A 23,531-nucleotide genomic window follows, 5' to 3' on the forward strand; every position below is an offset into this window, starting at 1 on the left:
TCCCCCCTGTCCCCCCCTGATGGCGGCCCTGTATACAGTGTACACCTATACCAAGAGCATTAACTCTACATTTTTCACTTACGAGACCATTTTAAGTGCAATGGGGGTCATTTAGGAAGTGGAAGTCAGGGTGCAAAGTGGTAAAAACAGGTGCAATCCACCATTTTCTTTTGCAATGGGCACCCTGCATTCCATCCAAAATGAATTGCTGCAAGTTTCTGTGCTCTGTTTTGGAGGACAGAGATCTTGGGCCCCACCATCAATACAATGGTGACTGCATTAGTCAGTTGTGTTCATGAGGGATGGTGGGGGCACCTAGGCATCCCCTGCACCCTACCTGTAGCAATTATGGCCACAATGGAACCCTGTAGTTACCATAGGGCAGGCAGAATGGACAGGGCTCGGCTGTAACCACTGATGCTGAGCTCGGCCTAAAAAGTCCAACTTGAAGTTCTGTCTGGGGTCTTTGTATATGACCCCTCATTTCTCAGCCTTCACTAAATCTGTCCCCATAGGCTTCCTTGTGCTAGAAATATCTTTAAATACAGGTATGGGATCTGTTATTCCGAATGCTCGGGACCTGGGGTTTTTCCGGATAAGGATCGGATCTCCATATCTTAAGTCTTCTCAAAAATCATTTAAACATTATTTAAACCCAGAAGGATTGTTTTGGCTCCAATAAAGATTCATAATATCTTAGGATAAAGTACAAGGTACTGTTTTATTACTACAGAGAAAAAGGAAATCATTTTTAAAAATGTAAATATTTAATTAAACTGGAGTCTACGCAGGATGTCCTTTCTGTAATTCAGGGCTTTCTGAATAACGGACCCTATACCTGTACTGTATATCAACCGGAATAAAATGAAGGACTGCATTGGCCAAGATTTATTTGCTTTTTATTATTTCAAATCCTTAACAAGAAATGTATTAACGTACAATACCACAAAAATATCCACAAGCATTAAAATGTCTCTTGAACAGATATGAATTGATGCTAGATTTCATGCTCACTTGATATTAGTAGCATAGATTATACTCCAAACAGCTTCCTCAACAGTAACATAACCGGACAGTGAATTCCATTCTGTATGTATCGACTAAGTGAGGGGGTTTCTGTTTAAAGAGGCAGTGACGAAAAAATCTGGGAATGTTTCTGAACTACAGCTTAGTTTCCGGCTACAGGGATTTTACAGAGTTCCTTTATAGTTCAGCCTTGCCGGCTGTTGCTCAGCTTCTCCGCTATCTTTTGCAGCTCCAGGTCCATAATTGCCAGATTTTCTAGATCTTTTTCCTGAAAAACAAGAAAATACATTATTGTTAAGTATAAAAAAAGAGTCTAAGTACCTTCAATGTGTAAAAGTGCTCAGCCGTTGGCCATGTTCCTTGGTGAAACTCCTTAGTAACAATACTATAAAAGGGGTACTCTATTCCCTATATATATGGGATTAAATATTCACCCCTTCTCTGTCTATGAAACCTCATGAGGCCAAAAGTTTTCAGGAAGCAAATTTGTTTATAGGAAATAAAATGAACATTTTATCCAGAACTTGTTTCTTTCCAGACATCATAATCATGGAAAGAACAAGGATATTTTAAGACGGGAGCTGCAGGAAGTTCAAGTTCTTAAAGGATCACTAACATCAATTTTTTAAATAAAACTCGTTAGTATAGAACACAAAAAAACACAAAGACTCATTAAACTTTTAAATTGCTATTAAGAAATAACTTACTCCGCTTCCGCTCCTCTTCAGAAAAGGCAAAACGGCGACAATCAATCAATCATGCGGCACTCTATTTCTCCTCCCTGGCTATCTCATATAAGGAAGTCAGGGAAGAGAAATCGATTACCGCATGATGAATCGCCTTTTCTGAAGAGGAGTGCAAGCCGAGTTTCGGTAAGTTATTTCTTAATAAAGACTTACAATTTAAAAGTTTAATATGTCTTTGTGGGTTTTTTTCGTTGTATACTAACAAATTTAAAAAAAAAAAAAAAAAAATTGATGGTCCTTTAATATCCGAGAAGGTTTTGGTGCCATACATGTGTATAATTTTAGACAAAAATATTTTTGAGGTGGTAGGACTTGAAGAGCAACAAAGCACAGAAACAATCACAATTAGGTTGAGAAGGGGTAAGAGAAGTTAAAGTACCCTCGTTAAGTAAAAGTATTCAGCCTTTGGCCATGTTCCTTTTTATGGTGTATAAATACATTTTGTTAGCAAACATTATTAAATTTAATTCAAAATCTTCAGGTGTTACTCTGTAAATATATAATGTTTGGGTAACAAAGTTGTGGAAGTGCAATACGGCAGTCAAACCTATTTTATGAAGAGCAATTGAGATGAATCTACTTTATCTGTAAAGTGAATATCTACCTCTTCTTCCGTTAAGGGCCTCTGACCAAGACTTCCCCTGTCATTAAGATTCCTCTTCTTTATCTCTTCAGAGTCATAAAAGTCTGGAAACTCCACAGATTTCTTCTTGTAATTCAGAAGTTGGGCAAGCTCGTCCATTCTGTCGTACTGTCTCTTCATGTCAAACTTGTGCATTTTGGGAGAACTCCTTTTCTCGGCATATCCATGATTCGTACCGTCCAGCAGCTGCTTTTTCCCCCACCAGTCGTAGTCACTGAACTCTGGAAAGACATTTTTGTTTTGCAAGTTGTTCTTGTTTTCTTCCTCACTGTCGTAGGTTTGGTCGTCCTCCTTATCGTAAAACCGGTTTTTCCATTTGATCTCATCTGGGAAGCCATAACGGTTTATTCTTCTCTCATATTCAGGGTGGTGACGTTTGTATTTTTGATTGTCAAAGTTATTTGACTCCTCAAAATCATCTTTATTGTTGCCATAGCGATGGCTTCTCCGTTCATCATTGTAATGCTGATTTATTTTCTCCTCGTCTTGCTCTGGGTAGTTTCTTTTCACTTCAGCCATTGCTTCACTCACATAACGTTTCTTGTCTTCTGCTTTTCTTTCATGGGTATATGGTTGTTCATCTGAACCTTCTAGCAGATGGCGTCTCAGTTTCTCAAAGAGTTCTTCCTTTAGTTTCCTGTCTTTGGCATGCCGCTTCTCAATATTTTCTTCACTGTCCTCTTGGCTATGTTCATAATTCAACTTGTCTTCCTCACTTTTTTCTATTGGCCAACGCTTCTTTTCCTCATAATGCCTTTCCTCTTCTGTATTGGGATGTCTTTTATATTCTTTACTGTTGTCTTCACTGTCATAACTTTGGTCTCTTACCTCTTCACTTCCTCTGTGCAAATGAATCTTCTCCTTTGATTCTTCTGAACTCTGAATGTCATTGTGGCCTTTGGCTTCATAATGATTCTTCTTCACACGATCTTCGAAAGCATTTAGAGTGTTATGTCTTTTCTCTTCACCCTCAGTTCGTTCACTGGAATCTATTTGCTTTGTATGGTGACTCCTCTTTTCCTCATAACCAAGAAATCTTTGTCCAAACATGTCATGATTTGGTTTGTAACGTCTCTCCTCTTCACCTTCACTTTCATCAGATTCTTTGGATTCTTCGTAGGAATGGCTCAGATGATGTTTCTCAGGTTGTGTAACGTGTTCTTTCGAATTGTCATGATGTGTCTTCATAATGTCTTCTGAATGTCTTGAATTTTCCTCAGAAGCCTCTTCTAAACCTTTGGCTGCTTCATGTACTTTCTCATCAGTAATATCGTGCCTATTTTCATTTGAAGTTTCGGCTTGTTCTCTATCTTCTTTACTTACTTCTTCGCTTTGAATGTGCTCTTTGTGATGTATTCGTTCTAATGCCTCATCTATAAAGTCTCTTTCTTTGGAATGCCCAGTGTCTTCTTCATTGTTTGTCTCTCTTTTCTCATTTTCTTCTTGACTTTCATTCTCTGTGTGGTGCCATTTCTTTTCTTCCTCTGGAAATTTGGTTTCCTGATTTTCTGGTTTGGCTTCTTCACTGGTTTTATGATGGTGACCATCCGTAATGGCCACATTCTTCAGGTTTCTGGTTTCATATTGCTTCACATCATTATCCTTTTCATCCTGATTGTGTCTGCTGCCTGAGGAAGAAATACTTAAAATGTAAGACACAAAGCTAATAATGATCCATGCTATTCTCAAACCCACTATATATCCATCTACCCATGTGTTTTCATGTTCTTCCTTGCTTAGCCAGACTGATGATACCATCTGTGCTTGTGTCTAATAACTATACTATTAGTTATCCAAGCATAGCAAACCCCATAGAACAGACATCCTCTGGGCAGGTCAACTCCTTCTTTCGAGGTGTTAAGTTTTACCTGTCAGGAGATTGCTATGACTATAAATAATGACATTGATATTTCTACCCTACTGCTCTGTAAAGGGCAAGCCATACAAGTATCTGCACGCGTTAATAATCCCACTTATTTTTCATTACCTCCTAGTTGTTTGAGTTCTCTCAGGCATAGCTTTTTATTTCCAGATTATGTTTTATTTGAGGGCTGAAGCTTCATTAATCATTTTTATGACTGATGCTCCATCGATCATTAGATTAAAATGCATTGTCTCTGAATCTGAAAAGTATTAACGTTCTGTGTAAAAACCATTTCATTATCTGGCCTCCATGAATAATTGATGCTCCAACTTAAACCAATTGTAGGCACACGTAACATAAATCATAGCTCAAATGCTCTAATGAAGGAGAAGTGGAGACGCAGTCGTCACGGTATCTAAGGAGACTCTGGAGTCTCTCAAAGATCCTATGGGGCTTTCAATGCCAGAAAATCTGACTGACTCCATTGGAGAATAAGAGATAAATTGCAAAGACAATAACTTTGCTAATTGGAAATTCATCTTTCCTTCAGACAAGGTATCCAGAGTCAAATGAACAGTTCAGCTCAAATGAACGGTTAACTTTAAGTACAAGACTCTCCCTGCTCTAAATTTTACAATACTACACGTTGCCAGGGGTCATTGACTCCCAACAATCGTCCAAGCCTAGATTTACATTCCTAATTGGAGAGCTGCAAACCAAAATATTAAAAGTCATTTCAAAAACATAAAGAATAAAAATAAAGACTAATGATATCTTGAGATATTACTGTACTTGGTACTAATAGTTAGTTTTGCATTGAAACCAGGATTCGATTTGGGATTCGGCCAAGATTCAGTCTTTTCCAGCAGTATTTGGCCAAATTCAAGTGCCTGGCTAAACTGAATCAATAAAATTCATGTGACTTTTCATCACAAGGAAGTCAAAATTTTCTTTCCCCCTCATTTCCCTAATTTACATATGCAATTTAGGATTCAGATTCAGTTCAGTATGCGGCCAAATCTTTCACAAAGGATTCACGATTCGGCTGAATCCTAAATTGGTCAATCCAGGGCATCTCTACTAATAGTTCATACCAAGGTGGACTTAGCTTTTAATATAAGCACTGAAGAGATGTTGTCTGTTCTTCAGGTGGAGACAAACTGACTTAAACACATTGAATTTAGGTGTGTGCCATTTATCACTGGGCGCCAGATTTGACCTACATTGGGCAAAGTGCAAAAAACCTCAGGCTATTGAACAGTTTGAACCTGGACTCACGATTCTTTCTCCTTCACATTTCTGCAAACCATTCCTAATCCCCTATTTGGTTTCCAGTGTCAGACTTATTCCTTTTTGTGAATTGGTGAAGAGGTGGGCTGGAGATCTGTAAGCCAATCAGAGCCTTGCCCCGTCTCCCAGCTCAGTGTGAATTCAGCCTTAGGACCAAGGAGAACATTGGAGTCCTGCACTATAAACTAAAGAGGGTCTCTGAAAGGGAAAGGAGTAAGAAGAACCATAAGAATGTCACATAAGTTGTGATGCCCCATAGAAATGATGTCCTCTGTGCAGGATCACTTCAGTCTTGACTTTTGGGGGGATATAAAACCAGTGATAGGCTTGTCAGTAACCCCTGGACATTGCTATTTATGTTACAAACTACATTGTGACAACCTAGATCACAAGAATTCCAGAATGTCAGCATGCCAGGTCAAAGATTCTTTTTGTACAATATCTGAATTTAGCTGAACTCAACTTCTTTTTTTTGCCGAATTTATTACATTATTTAATTTATGTATGAAGCAGCGGCTCTTATACAAGCAAAGTGTCCAAAATGTACAAAGTGTACCCCAATCCCACTGATAATTGTTGGAGATGTGGTCAGCCAAGAGGCAATTTTACCTACAATGTGTGAGATTGCCCTAAAATATACTCATGTTGGATCCAAATTAAGCAGCTTCCACCTAAATTTACAGATATGGCAATTCTTTCTTTCTTTCTTTCCCACATTGTTAATACCCACATTCTGGAAATATACAGTAGCCGGGTTTGAAAAATGTTTGAAAGAAACTGGTGTAATATCGCCCTTAGTCGAATGAATTTCAGGTATCTTACACCCTTGCTCCCATCCAGAGCTTAAATCAGGAAAAAAGAATTGTGTAGGGGTAATGATACCAAGAAGCACAGAAAAACTGCTGCTCACACTTGAAAAAGAGCCTTTAAGCTCGAAACATGTCGTGTGGTGATTAAAGGACACTTGAGCAGCAGTTTTTCTGTGCTTCTTGGTATCATTACCCCTACACAATTCTTTTTTTTGAAAAATGTGAAGTGGAATTGAGTAAACCGACACAACAAGGAAAATTTTCCCAGAAATTGTGTCACTGGTTTATGTTTGTCGATTCTCAATAATACCCCCTTCCTATTACATAACTGCCTGATTATATTGCTTGAGAAGAGGTCCTAAAGTTTCTGGTCATCTATATGAACAGGGTCAACCCATTGTCATGTTCTCCTTCCGTTAAAAAAAACTAATATTTGCCATGTGATGCACAATGAAGGCTGACCTTAATACCCTACTCTAATGCTCCAGGACAATCCCCTTGTTGGTGCTCATGTATCATACCATCAGAAGAACTGCACCCAGCACCATCACACACAAATGAGTAAAGACCCAAGACCTGCACTCCCATGTAGAGCTAAACTACACTGTAAACTTACTTTTCTTCAGGATTTCTCTGCATTCTGGGTCGATTGGTGGTGCATTAGGTTTTGCCAAAGCATTGGAGAGCACTTCCACTATACACCGTGTTACCTGTAAAAAACAAGAGGTAGAAACTCACTTTATGGACCTATATTTATGGACCTATATTATATATAGGAAACTCTGGTTTTACTATTCATAAAATGCCACAAATGTCTTCTTCAACTTATCCAATAAAATTAGCTCTACTTGTGGCCTGTTGGTCTAGAAGGACCAGCACATTAACCCCCATAGCAAATTACTTTTAACATAGCCTATAGCTGATAAAACAGAAGGTAGCATGAGCCATCCTTGTCCTGACAACGTTTACAACAATGCACCAACCACTATAGGCTGTCATTTTAGGACCACCTCAAAAGTTTATAGGACTTGTCTGACCAATATCTGGCTAAGAAATAGAATTGACCAGGTAAGTATTGGGTAGGCTGGAAAATGCCTTTTTGCGAAGACCACATGGTCACCTAGATTTGGCCATTTCCAGACATATCGGTACAGGCCCCTATTAAAATGGGATTATTACATCCAGGGATGTGAAATGTTTTCATGCAAGATAAGCTCATTTGGGGACTTCGCCAGAGATGTGGATCTTTCTGCTGATGCTATGGTGAAGGGCCCAGTAGAGCCTTTGCCCTAATACATTTATATATGTCATGTAGCTTTTATTAATTCCCCCATACTAACTCAGTGTAACGTTATTCCAAGCCTACAACAGAGAGAAGGAATACAAACCAATGTATGTATTATTGTATACTCTACTTGCTCAATGGTTACACTTGGGTGTCTGTCTGATTGCAGCAGTATCACAATTTGGTGCATTGCTCCTAATCAACATTAACAACAATAAAAATGCCAAGGTAGAAATGATAGGGAAATACATTATATTCAGAACCTGCAACGAAAAAACAAAACCTTTTATATATAGATCACTCTCTGCCAATGACTTGTCATAATCTGAACATTTACAGAAAACAGATCTTTGTGTCTTCTAAAAGCAGGCCGGGCAATTGGCCACAATGTTGTCACTTTCATCTTGATTTGGTTTTATTTCCAGGAGTCGTTCTGTTTCCAGCCCCTTCCTTCCACCCCTCTGTGCTATTAATTAACATTTCCATTCCTCACGCTGGGCTTCAATATGATCTGGATACAACACAGTAATGTGATTCATTCTGACCCATAATCTTGGCTTAAAGTGCTAATAATAACCAACCATCCTGCTGTAGCCATCAAATAGAATGTGAGCTGTGACCATCAATCCATTGTCCCTGGAGAATAAGAACCTCAATGCCAATCAGTTAGTATCCTATAAACCAGTTTCATCCATCACAGATCATGGTGCCCAATCAATGCTAATCCGCTCAAGAAGTTGCACATAGATTGTCCCTCTCCATGATTCATACACAATCCATTCAGAGAAATATATTTGCTTCTCAAATGAGTCAGAAGCAAGAGATGGTGCGGCTTGGAATGAGTCAGCAGCTGGAGGGCAGTGGGTTCCACAAAAAAGATGCCCCAAACAGTGGAACTTCAAGGTTTCATCCCCTGATTTTATGTTTCCCCAAAAGTATCCCTTTTCTTGTGGTCCCACCATTATATACAGATATGGGACCTGTTATCCAGACTGCTCAGGACCTGAGGTTTTTTGGATAATAGATCTTTCTGTAATTTTTCTTCATTCCTTAAGTCTACTAGAAAATCATATAAACATCAAATAAACCCAATAGTCTGGTTTTGCTTAAATAAGGATTAATTATATCTTAGTTGGGATCAAGTACAAGGTAGAGGTATGGGACCTGTTATCGAGAATGCTCGGGACCTGGGGCTTTCTGGATAATGGATTTTTCTGTAATTTGGATCTTCATACCAGGTCTTAAGTCTACTAGAAAATCATATAAACATGAAATAAAGCCAATAGGCTGGTTAGGGGACAGGTTATCCAGAATGCTTGGGACCTGGGGATTCCCAGATAACGGATCTTCATATCTTAAGTCTACTAGAAAATCACCCAATAGGCTGGTTTTGCCTGCAATAAGGATTAATTATATCTTAGTTTATTTTTACACGGAAAAAGGAAATTATTTTTTAAAAATTTGGATTATTATCTATGGGGTATATTTATCAAAGAGTGAAGTTTAAGATGCCACAGCCAGCTAGTGTCAAATACCGACTCTCTCCATTCATTTCTATGGGATTTTTAAAGGTGTATTTATAAAATAGTGAACTTTCACATTCATCCTTTGATAAATACACCTTTAAAAAACCCATGGAAATGAATGGAGAGAGTCTGAATTTTTCCTCTATGGGAGAATGGGCATACCATAATTTGGAGCTTTCTGTATAATGGGTTTCTGGATAGTGATTCCCATACCATTAAAATGGGGGTTCTACTATAGAGGCACGGATTTCCTTATTTGGAAAATGGTTTTCCAGAAAGCTCAGAATGAAACAAATACAGGAATGGGACCTTTTATCCAAAATTCTCAGGTTTTCTGGATAAGTGGAATTTCTTTCATTCGGATCTGCATGCCTGGTCTCCTAAAAAATAATCTAAACAATGCATAAACTTCACAGGATTGTTTTGCCTGTGATACATATTCATATCTTAGAACAAGCTGCTATTTTATTATTACAGAGAAAAAGGAAATCAGTTTTAAAAGTGTTCATTTTTTGATTAAAATGGAGTCTATGGGAGTCGGCCTTCCCGTGATTTGTAGCTTTCTGATTAACAGGTTTCCGCATTATATTAATAAAATTATATAATTTAAAGCAAATAATGATAATTTAGTAGACAAGTTATGGAGATCCAAATGATGGAAAACCCCAAGAATTCCATCTAATAGATCCTATACCTGTATTACCAATGACGTTCTCTGCACCAGCAAGGGCTGTTACATTATGCACAGGAAGGCAAATATTGTCTCAAGAATTGGTGATTGGGAAGGTAAGAAAAGCTTGGGCACCTGAGGAACTGTCCATAATGTCCAATGTAAAGCACCGATTACACAAAGATTACACAGTGTTTCTCTGGTTGCCTCTTGGGCACCATTTCTCATTGAATCTTGTTCTTTCCTTGTTCGAGAGACTTTCTTCTGCCTTGTTAGTGTTGCTTCTTACTCATACTCAACTCTTACTCTTACTCAACTCTCTCCAGCCCTAGTCTTGTTTATCCCCCTCTTCTATGTATTGCCTTTGGTTCTATGTTCAGCATTCCTTCAGAACCAAAAAACAAAGAATACAAAAATTCATCACATGGTTTCCAAAAAGTGCTCCTCTCCTTTTGTGCCATTTTATATGCCCAAGAGTTAGTGGCAAAGGTTGAGAAGGATTTCTAAGAATGGGAGTAGGTAAATAGTCAAGAGGAAAGTGCTGAAATTCTTCATTTCTCTTTTCCTACAGAATAAGGACTAGTAACTCCGGTACTAGTAATGGTTATATTTTGTTTCCTTTCACCTACAGGAAAGGCTTAGTTTTGAGTGGCCTGCTGAAATAAAACTAGAACAATCTATAATAACCAGCCCATGAAACTATTATGATTAGGGTTCTACTTGCAATGCAACTGAACTAAAAGAAAACAGGTTGTTAGTCTTAAAGATGGTTCCTTTAATAGACTCCAAACCACTCACTCACTGTAAAAACCAGGGAGTTTCCCAGGTCTAGTAACCCATAGCAACCAATGAGATCCTTTCTGCCAAACAGCTGGCCAGTAGATGCCATCTATATGTTATGTATAAAAGCAATCACTATATATATATTTATAAATTATACAATCAATATTATCTTGATATGGTTTAAGGATTATCCATAAGCACCCCCATATCCCACTTTGGGAATATAACTGAGAATATATATTCTCTAGATTTCATGAAGCCTGGCTTTTTCAATTGAATTATCTAATTGGCAGGAGTATTAACGATGGAACGGACTGATAAAATGCTAATGAAGGCATATGCCTAATAACGTTTCCATAATTAATTGGAAAGAAGCCTGAGCGAGTTATTATCAGCTAAAGTGGGTTATTGCTAATCTCAGCTTTTAGGAGCCAGGAAATGAAGTTTGGGAAAATTTACAAGAGCCGTTAATCAAATATTCTAGTCCTGATATAAAGATAGACGAGGGCTTGGTCCAGTTACTGTGTGTGAGTCCTCGGCACTTGTTAACACTCACACAATGACAAAGGTACCAAATGCCTAATTGCCTATACACACTCCTTGCACCTTGTTCCAGTTCAGCCTGTTGTTGCACAAATACACGCAATGTACAAACTACTGGGTAGATGGGTGCAAAGGCGCTTAAGGTGGCCATACACAGGGGGTCTCTCCCCAATATGCCCACATTGAAGTGGGCGATATTGGACCAGAATGGAGGCCAAACGGGCGGTCAGATCTCTGGACCACATCAACAAAAAGTTGCGGCCGCAATCCAACGGGATTTTTTAACCTGCCTGATCGGCATCTGCCCGACCTTTGGCCACATATTGATTGGGGACACCCGTCGTATGGTCCCACAAATGGGCCAATAAGCTGCCGACTCGGCCCGTTGGCCGCTTTTATCGGCCTGTGTATGGGGGCCTTACGGGCTCAAACTGACCTGAAAGTCAAAACTTTTTATACCCCATTCCCAAAACCTCTGTAAAGGAGTTGCACACAGTAATACTAAAACTGGCAGGACTCTAAATAGGCCCCCTTGTAAGACTAATCCCTAGAGCTTACACTTAAAGTTCAGGAGTCTAAACCAATTCGTAAAAGAAGATGTGATTTATTAGCAGGGCATTTTATACTCACATTCCTACAGGCTATCACATCGTTGTTTTATACACATTCATTTTTCAGACAGACACATCACAGCCATGTAAAGTTTTCCACTAGTGAAAAATACAATGCAAGTTGCCATAGACACATCCCTTTCCAGGACCTTCCACCACCTTCCAGTCCTAGCAGCCCTACATACGCTTTATGCCCCTCTGCCCTACATACGCTTTATGCCCCTCTGCCCTACTCCGGATAGGAATTTTTCTGGTCTCTTCTTCAGGATGTTCCCACTGGCCCTTAACTGCCACTTCTGCCCTATCTTGGCAGGTTATATATAGACTTACGGTTGGACTTGATGGACGTGTGTCTTTTTTCAACCTCACTTCCCATGTTACTATATTACTAAGTCTCCTCCTGGTAAGTTAATCAGTTCTCTACAGTTTTTTCTAGAGACAGAAACATTAGCCCAGAGAACAGTAACAGTCATTTAGGGATTCCACCTTGTTGGTATTTCATCTGACCAGCCAGTACAATACCTGCCAAAGCAGAGACCAATATACATTTTAAAATGTGGAATCTCTAGTCGTCTCCTATCTGCCCCAATCTGTGGCTTCTTGTACCCTCTCTATTCCACTGACCCCAACACCTGTGTAACCCTGCCTACTCACCATGACCTGCCCCCTTTATGCCACACCCCCATTTACACCATTGCTCTGCCCCTCTACTGCATAGCCCCACCCCCTCTTGGTCCCACCCCATAGATCATTGGCTAGTACTGAGCTGGACAAAGGGTGGCAACCGCTGACATCATTAAAATAACATCAAATAGCACAAAAACACACTGGCAAGTATTTGTATGTGATCCAATGATTTAAATGAGCAGCAATTTCATTAATGTGCAATCAGCAATTTAACCATGGTTGACTTAATGCCCCGAATGCTATTGCCCATTGGGCATTTTAAGGCATTTTGTTACCTTCCCCAAAAGTGATTTCACCGGATCAACAAAATACCCTGTACTATAGCTTTACCTCTTCTGCAGGGGGATCTGTACAATGGAAATCTGATAAATGGCCTTTTTCTCCTCCCACAATTACTTGCAAGAACCAGGATGTTGGAAACAGAAACCACTTTCAATTTCTCTGTTTATCCAGTTTAATGACAAAACCACAGATTTTTTTTCTCAATTAAAACAAGACAAATGTCCGTCTCAGTTCCTCATATTAAACAAAGGGACAGTGTACAAGAGCAGGACCGTTCTAACTTGTATTTACATTCACATTAAGCCTTTTATACATCGGCGTTGGTAGAAGGAGCCCAGACTAATAAAGGGCCCACACTGGCAATTCAACAAATAAATCTGCTAGAAAAGGAATCAGTTAAAGAGCAGAGAAGAATGGAGAATGGAAAGGGCTGAGAGGAGCTCATTAACTCTGGATATAGAGACTTACAACTAGGAGAACTAGAATTAACGTTTTGGAGTAAAAATAATCTGCTTCTTTCCAATGAACCAGAATGAAATCCTCTGCAGAACAAGGAGACACAAATCCAATAACCACAGTAAATTGAAATCAATATTTTGAAGTTCTAAATAAAAGCGAGAGAAAGAAGATGTGAGGACGTACCAACTCCTCGGGGTGCTCCTCTCCTTTATCCAGGGGGGCTGCGGCACACACTGTGGGGGGAAAAGGAAACACAATGTTACTCTATGGGCAGAATTAAGGGAACATTTATTCTTTGTGTTTTAGACATTTGCATAGAATGTAGTGGCAATGTTTATACAAGTAACCTGCTATTTCCCAATCATACAATTGATATTAATGTTAATACTGAGAGGCAGCACCTTCTCTATAGAGAATAAGCAATGGCCACATAAGGGATATGTAAGACGTCAGCTGCAATTGTGCTGATATATTATAAGTGTCATATAAAGTGGGTGCAGTTGTGCATAGTGATCCCATTCAGATATTTGCACCCGCACTTTTGGCACCAACAGCCATTGCACCCGCAGATCCTATTGGTGCAGAGGAACAGCGGAGATCTTGCCGCCTCTGGGGTAGAGGTAATTGTGGGCTTCTCATTATGGGCTGCACCAATAGGAACAGACAGACTTGCAATTTTGTTGGAATTGTGGGGGGAAATGTTGCATTTTGATTTAAGCAAATGACACTGCATTAGGCACCATGCACATGTGATCTGTTTAGGGCAAAAATCATGGAGGCAAACTTAAAGGGGTTGTTTACATTTAAAGGAGAAACAAACCCTTAATGAAATAAACCATACCCCCCTACGCTACATAGACCCCGCTCCTTCCTCCCCCCCAGACTAGCTGCTACCCCTGGCAAATGCCCCTGTCTCTTTACTTAGCCCTCGGTGCAGATTCTGTCCAGCGGAGTTCACGGGCGCCATCTTCAGCCGCTTCAGTAATCTTCGGAATGAGACAGACGGAGTGGCACATGCGCAGTTGGAGCAATTTTCGCAGCAAGTGCGCATGCGCTGAAACTCACGAAAATTGCAGAAGTGCCGGTTTCATTTCAAAGATTACTGAAGCGGCTGAAGATGGCGCCCATGGACTCCGATGCCTGAATCTGCACCGAGGGGTAAGTAAAGAGAAAGGGGCATTTGCCCAGGGTAGCAGCTAGGCCGGGGAGGAGGGTCTATGTAGGGTAGGTTTTTTTTATATTAAGGGTTTGTTTCTCCTTTAAAGGTGAACAAATGTAAAGGTATAAGGTAATATACATATTCAATATATTCAATGTCCGCCTGGAAGGGATGTCCCAATAGATGGAGGCCAATTTATCTGTTGTTTTTGTCTTGTTTTCTTCCTGTACAATCCCTGACCTGCAGCAGTGTTTGTCTCTGTGCTTCTTCCTGTGTTTGTCTCTGTGCTTCTCCCTGTGTTTCTCTATGTTTGTCTCTGTTTCTCTATGATTGTCTCTGTGTTTTCCATGTGTTCGTTTCTGTTTCTCCCTGTGTTTGTCTCTGTGCTTCTCCCTGTGTTTGTCTCTGTGTTTCTCTATGTTTGTCTCTGCTTCTCTATGATTGTCTCTGTGTTTTCCATGTGTTCGTTTCTGTTTCTCCCTGTGTTTGTCTCTGTGCTTCTCCCTGTGTTTGTCTCTGTGCTTCTCCCTGTGTTTCTCTGTTTGTCTCTGTTTCTCTATGATTGTCTCTGTGTTTTCCATGTGTTCGTTTCTGTTTCTCTATGTTTGTCTCTGTGTTTCTCTGTGTTTGTTTCTGTGTTTCTCTATGATTGTCCCTGTGTTTTCCATGTGTTTGTCTCTGTTTCTCCCTGTGTTTGTCTCTGTGTTTCTCTATGTTTGTCTCTGTTTCTCTATGTTTGTCTCTGTGTTTTCCATGTGTTTGTCTCTGTTTCTTTCTGTGTTTGTCTCTGTTCTCTTTGTGCTTCTCCCTGTGTTTGTCTCTATGTTTGTCTCTGTCTGTTGAAATACAAGCTCAGAGGATTGTTTAAATCAAACTGTATCCGTGACGTCTCCATGCTCTTGATTTTCCCATTCTCGGCCCCTGTTCCCAGAGACCTCTTTTCATTATCTGAGGAGATTGAATTATTTGCTGAGACTTCCCTGCCACAATCTCACATGTTGACTGATGGGCTCGTATATTTCTCTGGTTTCTGCTCATTCTCTCTTATGATCCAGCACATTCCCCCTGTCCTTTGTTATTTCCCATATCAACAACTCTTTCACTCTAATCGATTGGAAAACCAGTAACAATGGAACTACTACAGCATCTTATTATTTTCATCCTTTTCATTTTGTCTCCGGATTCCATGAAATCTGTCAGTTAAACAGTTCGGAAAGGCACTAAAGTTTCGTTTTTTTTCTTCGTATTTCCCCAAGGGTGCACAAAACAAAAAAATAAAAACGGTGGTACTGTGTTTACCAGTAGCAAGAATAACAAACAAAAACAAACAAATACAAAATACTGTAGAAGTGATTCCTATATTGGCTATCAATAAATATAGATTGCAAGCTTTCAGAGCAACAAGGCCCCTTCGTCAGGCCAAATACAAATGAAAGCTGGAAAGGCACAGCATATATTCTGTTAGGTCAGTGACAAGTATTCATCATGGGCAATACATTAGGAAGTTACACATAAATTGTTCAGATAAGGATACAAAATATCAGGATTTGGCTGAATACAGAATCCACCACAAACAATTTGACCAAGTTGGCCAAACTGAATCTGAAGTCTAATTTAAAAAAATCCCATTCTTACGACCAGTGGTCAATTATTCTGGATAACAGATCCCTTACCTGCGTGCAAGATGCAACCGCTATGTGATGTATCATAACAGCGCTGAAAGTCTCAGACTGGACCGGCGGGACACCTGGATAAAAACCGGATGGGTTCCTCCGACCCAAACCCACTTTCTACCTGACACCATGGGGCACATTTACTTACGTGCAAATTTTCGTTTTGGAAGCCTCCACCATGAAATAACATTTCAGACGTAATTTCATGATGAATAAACATATTTACGAAAATGCTCATTACGTCTCGGATGTTCTTTATTATTAGATATATTGCCAGGTGGAAACCCTAATCACTGACGAGAACATTTCATAACAAAAGTGTAAATAAGGAATTTGTAAGAGTTACAACTTGTAAACAGAATCCCACTTTAAATATGAAAAAACACCAGCGTTTTGCCTTTTGCTTAGGACTTTTTGGGAAACAGGACATAATAATGTTGAGGGTGGAGCTTGATTGTATTCATTTGTCAGAATCTGGAGAAATAGATTTTGGTGAAAAGAGTAACGAATTGAAATTTTCACACTTTGATAAATTAGTGGATTTATGATCGTTCACTGTAGAAAATTTCCCTGGCAAAACAAGCGACAATGTAATTCTCTAGTGCAGGACCGGGACAAACCAGCCGGGCGCCTCGGGCAACCCAACCGCATCACCCCCTTCACTCAGCTGGCGCGTCAACGCTGACAGCCGTGTAATGGCGCATGTGCGCTGATGGGCGCATGCATGCTGAAGGAGACATCGCAGCACACGCCACCCTCACTTAGGCATGCGCATGTGCACAAAAAACAGGACTTAAAGGACAAGGAAAGTGTAAAATAGAATAAGGCCAGAAATGCTGTATTTTTTATACTAAACATAAACATGAACTTACTGCACCACAAGTCTAATCAAACAAATAATTTATGCTTTCAAAGTTGGCCACAGGGGGTCACCATCTTGTAACTTAGTTATACATCTTTGCAAGACCAAGACTGTGCACATGCTCAGTGTGGTCTGGGCGGCTTAGGGATCGTTATAAACAAAGCTGCTTGAGTTCTGCATGGCTGGGAAGTAAGGCGGGGGCTCCCCCTGCTGTCCATAAGTATGATTGTTTCCCTGCAGAGCAGTTAGGGACTGTCTGACAATTCCTATCCACAGCAGTAAATGAAGGGAGAATTTTGCCTTTCCTTGTCCTTTAAGACCAGACTGGGGTAGGCAGAAGTTAAAGGTACGTGCCGGGCGCCCCCCCAACCTTGTGCCCTTGGCACATGCATACTCTGCCTACCCCTAGTTCCGGCCCTGCTCTAGTGAAGTGTGTTTTGCTCAACTTTTAATAATTGTTGCTGCAAAGTGTCTTTTTAGCCGAAAATTCATCAGAAAAACACAATTTGCTCTTTAGTAAATGTGCCGCCATCCAGCGAGTGCTCTTGCCCTTTATCTCCGAATATCACGGGATCACTGAGAAGTCCAAGCTCTAGACATAAACATTACAAGATGGAATCTTACAATTAAGGAAGTTGAGATAAAATAATGTTCAAAGCCGTTTGAATCGACAGGGGGATAACTTGACCCTTATAATAATAATAATAATAATAATAACGGTTTCCTGGGAAACAAAACATTGTGATAATTCCCTCCCGAGCTTTTCACGGCTTCCGGCTCCTCATTTCTCTACTTTCCCACTTGTCTCTGAGCCAATGTTCCTTCCAACTGTTTTCCTGGTATCTCTTGCCTCTCCCACATCAACCTTGGTTTTTTTCTTAACAGTTTTCTCAGTTTGTAGACAAGACATCATTTCTATTGCACGGTCGCTAGGGTAATAACTCAAAAACCACAATAAAAAACAAAAAAACCATTGCAAATTGTCTCAGAAAATCACTCTCTATATCATCCTAAAAGTTAATCAAGGGGGTTAAGGTTTTAGCTGGAGTATTTTCAGATTTGGGCTTTTAGCAGCTTTGGGGCATAATAAATCTAGAAAAATGTTAGGGTTTTTTTCCAGTTTTTTTGTGAAACCGAGTTTTCTAGAAAACAGAACTTGACCTTTGATGAATAAATAAATAAAGATGAACAACTCCTTTACGCTGGAGATGTTGTCCTGTGCCAAAATCACTGTTAAGCCAATCAAGTCTTTATTTTCTCTGTTCAGTATTAGCTTTTCCTTGTCCTTGTCTGACATATAAAACATATCTCAGCTTAAACACCTCCTCGTCACAACACCCTTTTCCCAGTCAATCTGGTTTAAGATAAAGTCACTTCCTGCTGAGCAGTCTCTGAGCAGTGTATTACAGTTCCAGTAGTTCTGACATCACCCGGCCCCAGTATATTATATTTAGCTATAATTAGTATTATATTAATAATAGCATTAGCTCTCCATGCTCCATTCAGACAGTGCTTCCGCATGAGTCATGACTATTACTTATAATCAGATTATTAAACACTAATAACAAAGATAGCTAGAAATGGCATATTTTATTTATTGAACTATTATTGAATTATTCAGTATGTCTATAACAGTAATGATTCAGGCAAAGGAGTTCACCATCTTGATATCTGTTAGGGGTGTCAGTGACACTGCACATGCTCAGTATGCTCTGGGTGGCAGTTGAGAAGTTAAGTTTAGTCTGTAATATAAGCTGATGCTACAGGTTTGCAGATTATTCAATTCTGATGCTAATTGCACTGGTTTCTGTGCTGCCATGTAGTAATTATGTGTATTAATTACTAATCAGCCTTATATTGTGACATTTCTATTCTATGTGTACTGTATATTGTGAGTGGGTCCCTAAGCTCAGTAAGTGACAGCAGCACAGAGCATGTGAATCAGTGAATCAGCAGAAAAGAAGATGGGGAGCTACTGGGGCATCTTTGGAGACACAGATCTTTACTGCTAAAGGGCATTAGTTGTCGGGGTTGGTACAGAGTTTTAAAAATTAATGTTCGAGGCTACTTCCTTGTTAAGGTTTAGTTCTCCTTTAATAGGGCCAAAAAAAAAGCTTCTCATACAGAGAAAGTAAATAAAGTAGAATATATCCATTTCTCTACATTTATGTTTCATCAAGTGAATAACACACAGTATTTCCCTTATCCCCACAAATATGTTTCCACTAATAGGAATGTATTTCCCTCTTGCCTACGAGAGACGACTATTGAATAAAGACTAAATAGTACATTCCATTGGGGCAGGAGAAGTGACCTGGTGAGAATCACAGAGAGAATAAAATAACGTGGGTCACAATAGTCACTGAGGTTTAATTTGTCTTAGGGGCAAATTCATCAAGGGTCGAATTTCGAGGGGTTAAATCCCTCGAAATTCGACTGGGGAATAGAACCAAATAGAATCAAATAGGCAATTTGGGCGAATTTACGCGCTGGCGAATAGTCGAATTGGCGAATATTCACCAGGCCAATAGGCGCTCGATCAAATATTCGCTCGAAGGATTTTTATTCGATCAAAAACTTGGAAAACAAGCCTATGGGACTTTCCCACAGGCTTTTAAAGCAATTCGGTAGGTTTTAGGTGGCGAAGTAGGCAGTCGAAGTATTTTTAAAAGAGACAGTACTTCGACTATCGAATGGTGAATAGTCGCAGCGTTTTTGCGCTCAATCCAGTACTTCGACTATCGAATGGGCGAATAGTCGCAGCGGTTTTGCGCTCGATCTATTCGAATCAATCTATTTACGCCAATTCGATAGTCGAGGAGCACAAAAAACTACTCGAAATTCGACGTTTTTTTACTTCGAATCCTTCACTCGAGCTCGGTGAATTGGCCCCGAAATGTCAATGTGCCGCCGGCCTTCAGCTCCGACCCCCGTCGTATTATTAAATCCTGGAACCTTTCATTACTCAATCACTTCTGCGAAATTTTTAGTGAAAGTGGCACAAGTAGAATTCTACAATTACTGTATGTACCATTTTATATTGGATGCAAATATGTGGGGTTTGTTTCTCAATAATTCAATGTTCTCAATAGACACAAGACACATGGGAGAACCTCCTGAACGAACCTCAACCTCAAGTCAATGAATTCAATTTATTTCCCATGAAGTCATGTGACTAAAACAGGGGGCTGTGCTACAAAGGTGTCATGGCCGCTCACGGAGAAATACATTTATTTTACACAAGAGGTTCATAAATGGTTGATTTGCCCTTAAAACACTCTGGTTTGGCTGGTTTTCTGCTATTTGAGTAAATCGCAGTGAAAAAAACACAAGTCTGAATTTATCAATCGGAACGTTCAAATGAAAGTATTCCGCAGCTAAACCCAATGAGAGGAGTATTTGCAACATTCAGGGGCCTGTTTATCAAGCTTGAGTTTTTATGGGGAAAACTTGAATTTTAAGAGATTTATTATACCCCCAAGCTGCTAAAAATCTGAATCCAAAAATACTCCGTGTCAAACCTGTGGAGGTCATAGTCAATGGCAGACGTCCCTTCTACAATTTGTTTCTTGTCATCGTCATCTGCGCTGCTTTTTGTTTGATAATCCAAAAAAAGCCAAGGTTTTTGGGTGAAAAAGTCATACGATTTGAGTGTCAAATTCAAAAAACGCGTGCCATTCAAATTGTCGCACGATTTTGTCGAGGCTTTTCCCGCACCAAATTTTCCGAGCGGATTCTTTGATAAAGGAGTTCAATTCGTGGATGGGACTTTAATGTTTAATTAAAAAATTAAATAAATTCAAGTTTTAGTAAATACACCCCCATGTCATTTATTTCTTGAGTTTTTTTTTAAAAAAACAGGCAAATTAAATGGAAGAATGTGATTGTCATTGTGTTCAAGTTTTCTTCCATGAATTAACGTGATCACGTTTTTCGCTATGCTATTGAAATCAAGAACAACAATTTTTTTTTCAAATAAAAAAAACTTGAGTAAAAAAAGATACAAAGTTTCTGAAATGTAAATAAATAAGAGGCTTTTGTCAGAGAGCCCAGAATACTCAGCAGCTGCACTGAGATACAATTGTAACCAATAAGATAAGCAGGTCTCCTGGGGGAACTGAGAACGGAGCAGCTTAAAGAGCAATTTCACCTTTATTACCAAAACTGTAAAAACACATAAAACCTGATCCTAAATCCTCAAGAAATGTGTTCAAATGTTTCATAGCCAGACAAATTTTGTAAAATGGACATGGTATATAGGGGCGTGGCCATAAAAATGGACATGGTATTTAGGGGTGTGGCTATAAAATGGACATGGTATTTAGGGGTGTGGCTATAAAATGGACATGGTATTTATGGGTGTGGCCATAAAAATGGACATGGTATTTAGGGGTGTGGCCATAAAAATGGACATGGTATTTAGGGGTGTGGCCATAAAAATGGACATGGTATTTAGGGGTGTGGCTATAAAATGGGTGTGGTCAAAATCTTTTTGTCCCTCTTTCTATTTTTTCAAATGTTGGGAGGTATGGGTGCAGTTCAATTACATAAAGCCCCTTTGCAACCACAGTGACACTGGAATTCCGGGAAACAATGCTGCCTTCTCTTCTGACTCTTTGCAAATGGGGGTCACTGACCCCATCTAAAAAACAAATGCTCTGTACGGCTACAAATGTATTGTTATTGCTACTTTTTATTCCTCCTCTTTCTATTCAGGCCTCTCCTATTCATATTCCAGTCTCTTATTCAAATCAATGCATGGTTGCTAGGGGAATTTGGATCCTAGCAACCTAATGGCTGAAATTGCAAACTGGAGAATTGCTGAATAAAAAGCTAAATAACTCAAAAACCACAAATAATAAAAAATGAAAACCAATTACAAATTGTCTCAAAATATCCCTCTCTACATCAGACTAACAGTTAACTCAAATGTGAACAACTCATTTAATTTGGCAGGAAACTGACAGGTTTCTATTGTGACATCAGTAGAAATATAAAGGTAAAACAAACAGAATGTGTGTGTTCTCTCTCTGCCTCCCCTCTGGGCCAGTTTGTATCATGTGCAGGAGCAGACAACACCCTGTTACGCGGCACTTAATGAAATTGTCAGCTCCCGCGTGACCGGACAGGCAGTTCATTAGGAAATGTGACTACATTGTTACATCTACATTTTCTACATTGTTTTATCACAAACGCTGCCTAGTTACGCTATAGATGTTCATTGTATAAAATGAAGAGTGCCCAACATTAGGGAGCATATTTATCAAGGGTTGAATTTGAAAGACTTTGAATTCAAAACGACCAACCGAAATTAAGTCTAAGTTTAAGGGTTTTTTTTGGTTGAATAGGTCCATTTTTGATCGAACAGTTCTATATTTGGCTGAATTTGAATCGTATAAATCGAAGTAATAGAGAATTTGATTGAATTTTTCCCTCCAAATAGGGCCTAGGAGGTCTCCCATAGGCTAAAACAGCAATTCGGCAGGTTTTAGATGGCGAATGGGCGAAGCTGAATTTTTAAAGAGGCAGTACATGATACATTTTGATATTTGGTATTTTGGATTTTTTTTCAAATTTGAATCGAATTTGGACTATTCCCTAGTTGAAGTACACAAAAAATAGCTCAAAATTCGAATTTTTGTAATTAAAATTTTTACCTTGACTTTTGATAAATCTGCCCCTAGGGGTTGTAATGGGAGGTAGAAGGTGAATCCCACTCCCTGCTATGGGCAATGTTGGACTGGGGTGTCTGAGGCCCATCAGGGGGCTGCTTGGGGGGGTGCGGGATCAGAGCCCACAGTTGCCCAACAGAAGTGGATTTGGGTCTGTAGGGGGGTCCCCCAGGTTTTTTTCCTGGTGTCCCACTGGCCCCGTCTAACCCTGAATGTACCCCCACATTTCCCTCTGCAAAACAAGTGTGTTGAGTATAAGAGACTGAGAAGCCCCTACTTGTATTAAGAGTGAGGGGGGGCTGCTTTCAGTGTCTAATTTATTATGGGCACCCCCCCCCCAGTCCCATTATCAGGAATGACTTGTCTCTTGAACTTTAATGAATGGAGTCGGGAGGGTGAAATAAGATTCATTTGCAGGAGATTCAGAAGGAACAGTTTCAGGGGGGGGGTTGTTATTTGGAAATAGAGAAAAGCAATAAAAGTGCAATGGAGGGACATTGCCCCCCCTGTACAAATGATAAGAAATAACAGCGTGGGGGGGGGCAGAGCTTTCGTCTCATGTAGAAAAGAGAAAAACGCTGGAAATATTTCAGTTTTATTTCGTTGTTTTTATTCTGGTTTTTATTTGCTCCGAGCGTTTGTTCCCAGGGAATTTCTCTGCTAATTGCTAAATCATTTCCCACAATACATTGCGTCTGTAACGAGCAGTAAAGCTTCGCTTCCAACGCCTCTTCCCAAATTCAACCTCCGAGGCTTTTTCTGGATTTTTCTGATACATTTTCCTTAAATAACCTCGGAATCACCCTTTAAAGGGACGGCGTCATGAAAATAAATGTTTGTATTTGTGCTTGAAATAAACATTCATAAAATACCAGTGGAGAGTGTTAAACTGGGGGTGTCAGGGGATGGGGGGACGTGTGTTCTCTGTCACAGCAGCAGCT

General features: G+C 39.7%; 1 protein-coding gene across 1 annotated transcript in view; it reads right to left on the reverse strand.

Moving 5' to 3' along the window:
- Positions 1 to 882: 882 nt before the first annotated feature.
- The window catches only part of chgb.L (chromogranin B L homeolog), a 34,798-nt gene continuing 12,149 nt past the window's right edge, over positions 883 to 23,531 (reverse strand). Inside the window, exons 2-5 of the mRNA XM_018262496.2 lie at positions 13,408 to 13,457; positions 6,995 to 7,088; positions 2,377 to 4,043; positions 883 to 1,294 (exon numbers count right to left, since the gene is read on the reverse strand). Of these exons, the coding sequence (XP_018117985.1) occupies positions 1,211 to 1,294; positions 2,377 to 4,043; positions 6,995 to 7,088; positions 13,408 to 13,457 (1,895 nt within the window). The 3' untranslated portion in view covers positions 883 to 1,210. The remainder of the gene's footprint in view (positions 1,295 to 2,376; positions 4,044 to 6,994; positions 7,089 to 13,407; positions 13,458 to 23,531) is intronic.

Source organism: Xenopus laevis, chromosome 5L, assembly GCF_017654675.1.
Source record: "Xenopus laevis strain J_2021 chromosome 5L, Xenopus_laevis_v10.1, whole genome shotgun sequence".
Classification (NCBI taxonomy): Eukaryota; Metazoa; Chordata; class Amphibia; order Anura; family Pipidae; genus Xenopus; species Xenopus laevis.